At 33.8% G+C, this 6,000-nt stretch overlaps 1 protein-coding gene across 1 annotated transcript in view; it reads left to right on the top strand.

The window, feature by feature from the left end:
* Window positions 1–955, top strand: part of rchy1 (ring finger and CHY zinc finger domain containing 1) — a 5,910-nt gene extending 4,955 nt beyond the window's left edge. Inside the window, exon 8 of the mRNA XM_073840797.1 lies at window positions 288–955. Within this exon, the coding sequence (XP_073696898.1) occupies window positions 288–470 (183 nt within the window). The 3' untranslated portion in view covers window positions 471–955. The remainder of the gene's footprint in view (window positions 1–287) is intronic.
* Window positions 956–6,000: the final 5,045 nt, after the last annotated feature.

The raw sequence follows: 6,000 nt of genomic DNA, 5'->3' as shown, positions 1-6,000 counted from the left end.
TGCCTTCAGTTTATACTGATTTATTAAAAAACAATAGTTATAGTACTTTTTACTGTTTTACACAATTTAGAATTCTAATTGAAAATATTGGGAATGACAAAAAAGTGTGGGTGGGTCATGATATATAAATTGTCCTAAAGCTTCATTTATTTAGTTGGTTTCATTTTATTTATGTTAAAAATATATAAATTTTTAAATTTTAAAAATATATTTAATTCCATTCTTTTCTTTGATGTCACAGTGAAATATGACCTACACTATGCATGTGTGTGTTTTTATGTTCACAGATCATCTGCAATGACTGCCAGGCTCACTGCACTGTCTCCTTCCACGTGTTGGGCATGAAATGCAGTTCCTGTGGCTCTTACAACACTGCGCAGGATGGCGGGCTCATGGCGGCCCCTGCTGTAGACGCACGACAGTCTGCAGAGCAGCCGCTTGAAGAGCCTGACACAGAGCACCACGAGTGACGTTTAGGCTCAGAAATCATCTTTCAGTTAAGCTTTTATAATACTGATATACAAATACTGACTCTCCTCCCTTACTGCTCCTCTCTCAAGTCTGTAAAGCTGGTCTTATTTTTCATACTTGATTAAAAAGGATAAGAACATTTTTGAGGCTTCCTTCATTTTCTGTGATGGAAACCAACTGTGCACAGTCAGGTTTGTAAGATGTGCAACATATATGTCTGGACTATTCCACATGCATTTTGTCATAAAAAAAAATGTTAAAGATATTTCTTTGCTTTGTTAATTGAATACTCAATATCAATCAGGAAACGTTTTGGTTTATACTAAGGAAAAGTATCCTTAATGTATTAACATAGGCTGTGTTATTCCTTCAGTGGACATAATTTATTGGTTAATTTTAAAATTATTTATTGGTATTTATTAATTAATACTGGACAAGAAACAAACATTGTATTACAGAAATAAAATAAAAGGATCACATTGCATATGAGAGAATTTAGGTTCTTATTTTCTGAATGTTTCTCTAAGCTTTTCTTCTAGAAAGAATTTTTGTCATGAAGTCAAAAGTTTACCTTGTAGAATCTGCAAAACCTAATCATTTTACTAAAAATAAGAGGGATCATACAAAATGCATGTTATTTTTTATTTAGTACTGACCTGAATAAGATATTTCACTTAAAAGATGAATTTATAAATCTGTGTTCAAAAGTTTACATACACTTGATTCTTAATATTGTTACCTGTATGATCCACAGCTGTTTTTTGTTTTTTTTCCCCGTTTGGGAATAGTTTTTCATGAGTCCCTTGTTCGTCCTGATCTGTTAAACTGCCTGCTCTTCTTCAGAAAAATCCTTCAGGTCCCACAAATTCTTTGGTTTTTCAGCATTTTTTTTTTTTTGTATTGGAACACTTTCCAACAATAACTGTATGATTTTGAGATTCTTCTTTTCACACTGAGGGACTGATATGCAACTATTACAGAAGGTTTAAACACTCACTGATGATAAATATCATATTTTTTCATTTAGAACTGCCCTTCAGAAGCTACAGAAGATACTTACGTGTGTCCTAGAAGACAAAAGTTAAACTTCCCCTCAAATTCAAAAAGTTTTTACCCCATGAATCTTAATGCATTGATTGTCTTTCTGAAGCATCATTGAGTGTTTGAACCTTCTGTAATAGTTGCATATGAGTCCCTCAGTTGTCCTCAGTGTGAAAAGATGGATCTCAAAATCATACAGTCATTGTTGGAAACGGTTTAAATTCACAAAAATGCTGGAAAACCAAAGAATTTGAGGGACCTGAAGGATTTTTCTGAAGAACAGCTGCCAGTTTAACTGTTCGGGGCAAACAAGGGACTCATGAATAACTAATCACTAAACAAAACAAAACCAAAACAGCTGTGGATCATTCAGGTAACAACACAGTATAAAGAATCAACATATGTAAACTTTTGAATAGGGTCATTTTTAAAAATTCAACTATTATTTTCTCTTGTGGACTACATGTAAACGTCTTTCATGTGAAATATCTTATTCAGGTCAGTACTAGACAAAAAATAACATGCATTTTGTATGCTCCCTCGTATTTTGATAAAATAATTAACATTTTGCAGATTCTGCAAGGTAAACTTTGGACTTCAACTGTGTAAGTTTTAATAATATTTCCAGACTGATAAAGCTTAATTACCACCTGAGGGGTTTAAACCAGACACAATTGAGTCACCACCCCTGATCATTAACCATTAGATTGCACCACCCTGATATGATGATACACCTATAATAACATCTGCAATGACTCCTGTTCCCGCGACTGTGATTGTGGGTTATTTGTGGCCTCCACATATGTTTAGTCTTGTGTTTAGCTGGCAGCAGTAAATAGTGAGCTCCCCATCACTGAAAGGGTTGTGAAATACAAGTTCATACAGTTTCCAGTCACAGGAGAGATGACGAACATAATTTGAACCGTTGGATATATGCTGGTGTAAGCTATGGGTGAGACTTCCGGTTCATTATCCGCTATAGGGAAATAACGAAACGAATAACAGCATGCAGGAAACATGCTCTACAATCCATTGTGCTCATAATTAAGATAATATGTTAAAATAACATGGTAAAACATATCAATTTGCAATATCAAGCAGCAAAGGAAACTGTTTTGTACAGCCAAAAATACCTAGATTCGGATGAGACCGGAAGCCAGACACATAAAAGTTACAGTGAACTGGCAGTTGTTGTTAAATGGTTAACATCTGTAGTCTGTGGTATGTGAATATACAAGATGTTGGCAACTGTCTGAGAAACCATTAGCCACAGACAGTTCACACAGAACATTTTTATGGCAAGCTCAGTTTACATACAAAACGCTGTGTTTGACGGTGTTTAAAACAGAATTAGCGGCATCCTGATAGCAGACGCATAAAAAAAACATCTGCATTTGTGCAATCAGAACATCCTGTGGAAGAGCTTTAAAAGAAGCGCTCTTTACAAACACTAAAACAAGGCATTATTTTTTACAATGTCTGCTATCAAGGCATCAGCTTATTTGACAGCCCTAATGCTGTTTTAAACGTCGTCAGATACAATGTTTTTGTATGCAATGCAATTCATCTGGAGACCTTGCATTAAACTTTTGCCAAAGGGCCTGTTCACAGAATGCGTTTTTAGAACGCTACGTTTTTTCTGCACTACTTTTTCACAGCTTCTAAACGCTTGCGGCTCGCACATGAGCGTTGCATTTTTTAAACGTCACATTTTGACTATTTACAAGAGAGTTTATGTGCTTCACCCTGCACATATCTCCTATAAGTGCACTTACAACTTATAAATTATACCTATATCCTGCACTTTCTGCTTGCACTCCTGGTTCGACCTAAACTGCATTTTGTTGCCTTGTACATGTGTAATGACAATACAGTTGAATCTAATCTAATATGTAGTCAATATTAGCCTCAGGAATGACCTCAGTAACACACAAACAGAGCTTCCTTGAACAGTAGTTTCATTTTTCTATAGTGGACTAAAGTGGTTATTAAAAATATGAGCAGCATGTGTGCTTTTTAAATTCTCCAGGAAAAGGGAAGAAAAATTAGAATGTCAAGAATATTTTTTTTTTGTGATAAGCATATTTATTTGTATCAGGGTTATTGTAAACTAAGCAAAAAAATTTTTACTTGAAATAATTATTAACTGATACATTTTTTTTAGCTAGTTTGAAATAGAACTATTAAAATAACAAACTCAAAAAATTACAAAAACACAACCAAAACGAGTTTAAATTAGAATAGAAAATATAAAAATTAAATGAATACCGACACCAGGAATAATTTATATATATATATATATGACCCTGGACCACAAAACCAGTCTTAAGTCGCTGGGGTATATTTGTATTAATAGCCAAAAATACATTGTATGGGTCAAAATTATTGATTTTTCTTTTATGTCAAAAATCATTAGGAAATTAAGTAAAGATCATGTTCCATGAAGATTTTTTGTAAAATTCCTACTATAAATATATCAAAATGTAATTTTTGATTAGTAATATGCATTGTTAAGAAATTAATTTGGACAACTTTAAAGGTGATTTTCTCAGTATTTAGATTTTTTGCACCCTTAGATTTCAGATTTTCAAATAGATGTATCTCGGCCAAATATTGTCTTATCTTAACAAACCATACATCAATAGAAAGCTTATTTATTGAGATTTCATATGTATACATCTCAGTTTTGTAAAATTTAACCTTATGACTGGTTTTGTGGTCCAGGGTCACACACATATATATATATATATATATATAAACGGGAACGGGAGCTTCGTGCCCTGGATGTGCATCCCAAATCTCCATCAACTGCAAGATGCTATCCTATCAATATGGGCCAACATTTCTAAAGAATGCTTTCAGCACCTTGTTGAATCAATGCCACGTAGAATTAAGGCAGTTCTGAAGGCGAAAGGGGGTCAAACACCGTATTAGTATGGTGTTCCTAATAATCCTTTAGGTGAGTGTATATATATATATATATATATATATATATATTTTTTTTTTTACTAGTGGGACATTGTAGTTCATTTATGTAAGAGAGGATAGCAAAATATGGTAAACTGTGACATATTGCACCCAAAAATTCTTCATATAGTGGACTACCAGTGAAAATGATAAAAATTTGGGACCAAAAATTATTCAGACACTTTGACCTGACCATGTTTTGCTTAAGTGTTTTTTCTTTAATAGCTAATGCAACCTTTTTACACCACAAACTGAACAAAATGAAGCAATGGTTGGTAATTGGTCACAAAGTATTGATAGTTGTTTAAATAATGTCATACTAACAGAATTTTCGGTTGATTATAATCCATTACATACATTTCGATCAATGTTATCAGACATGATAAAGATTCATTTGTTCTGACACAGTTTAACTCTGAGTTCTTGTCATATTTCATTTTCTAAACTATAGCGAATTTAATAATGTCAGAAAGTTTAAGGTTTCTGGAAAAAAATGTGACACTAAAATAACACTGATTTGTATTGAACCCAGTGCATTTCTTTAACATAAAGGTCATTGACAAAACAAGATGACAAATCTCATATAAAATGCATTATTCTGTGTGTTTTATTAATATGAAATAAGTCAAGTATATTATTTTTCACATTTTTATTACTTTGATAATTTGATAAGTTCCTAAAACTTATTGTCAAACAAGCATCAATACTTATTTGTTGTTTGCTTTACAGTATATGACTAGTTAGTATTTCTTAAGGAATACTGTTTTAACCATTAACAATAATTAAAAATGTAACTTTTTATTTTAACAAATACTTAAATGCTCAACTGAAAAATGCTACTGAAGAACAGTGAAGAGAATACAAGGTCACTCAACTTCTTACCAAGGTAATCTTGCCACAAACACACTTCACATTTCTGAGAACAGACAAGCTCAGTAAATATTCAGCACTCTGTCTAATTAAATGTTATCTCCTCTGGCAGGTTGTGGCTCAGAACTGGTGAGCGGGACCACGTAACATCGTATTTCTGGTGTGGTGACGTCTGGAGCAGCATTCGGTCCACCAGTAGCTGGCACAGCTGTATCAAGAGGAACGAAGCTTATATTCAAGTCGAACTCCACGATCTCTTGTTCTATTAGGGAAGGATCCAGTGGGGTCTGCGCAATGCCTGGATGTGTGGTAGGGTTGTTGGTTTGTTGCAGATTGTCCCCCACACGCTCTGGTCCCATGGTGTTCAGCTCAACGGGTTGAGATGTCGTTTTCGGTACAGCGACCTCCTCTGAAGAGCTCGGCTCGTTTGATTCAGAGGATTCAGAACTGGATAGAGTTGACTGGTGATACAGACTAAGCTGTCAGGGGATTAGAAAGAGATAATCAACAGGTTTCAAATGCAAATCAACATTTATTAATAAAGCACTTACTGTGAACAACAGTTGCATGAAGATAAAAAAAAAAACATTAAAAAAGAACAACCAAAAACACCAAATAGTGAAGGCTTCATTAAATAATGTTTTAACATTT

The sequence above is a fragment of the Garra rufa genome, chromosome 5 (assembly GCF_049309525.1).
Source record: "Garra rufa chromosome 5, GarRuf1.0, whole genome shotgun sequence".
NCBI classification, from domain to species: Eukaryota; Metazoa; Chordata; class Actinopteri; order Cypriniformes; family Cyprinidae; genus Garra; species Garra rufa.
The sequence above is the reverse complement of the archived record's forward strand: the minus strand, read 5'-3'. Positions and strand labels throughout refer to the sequence as shown.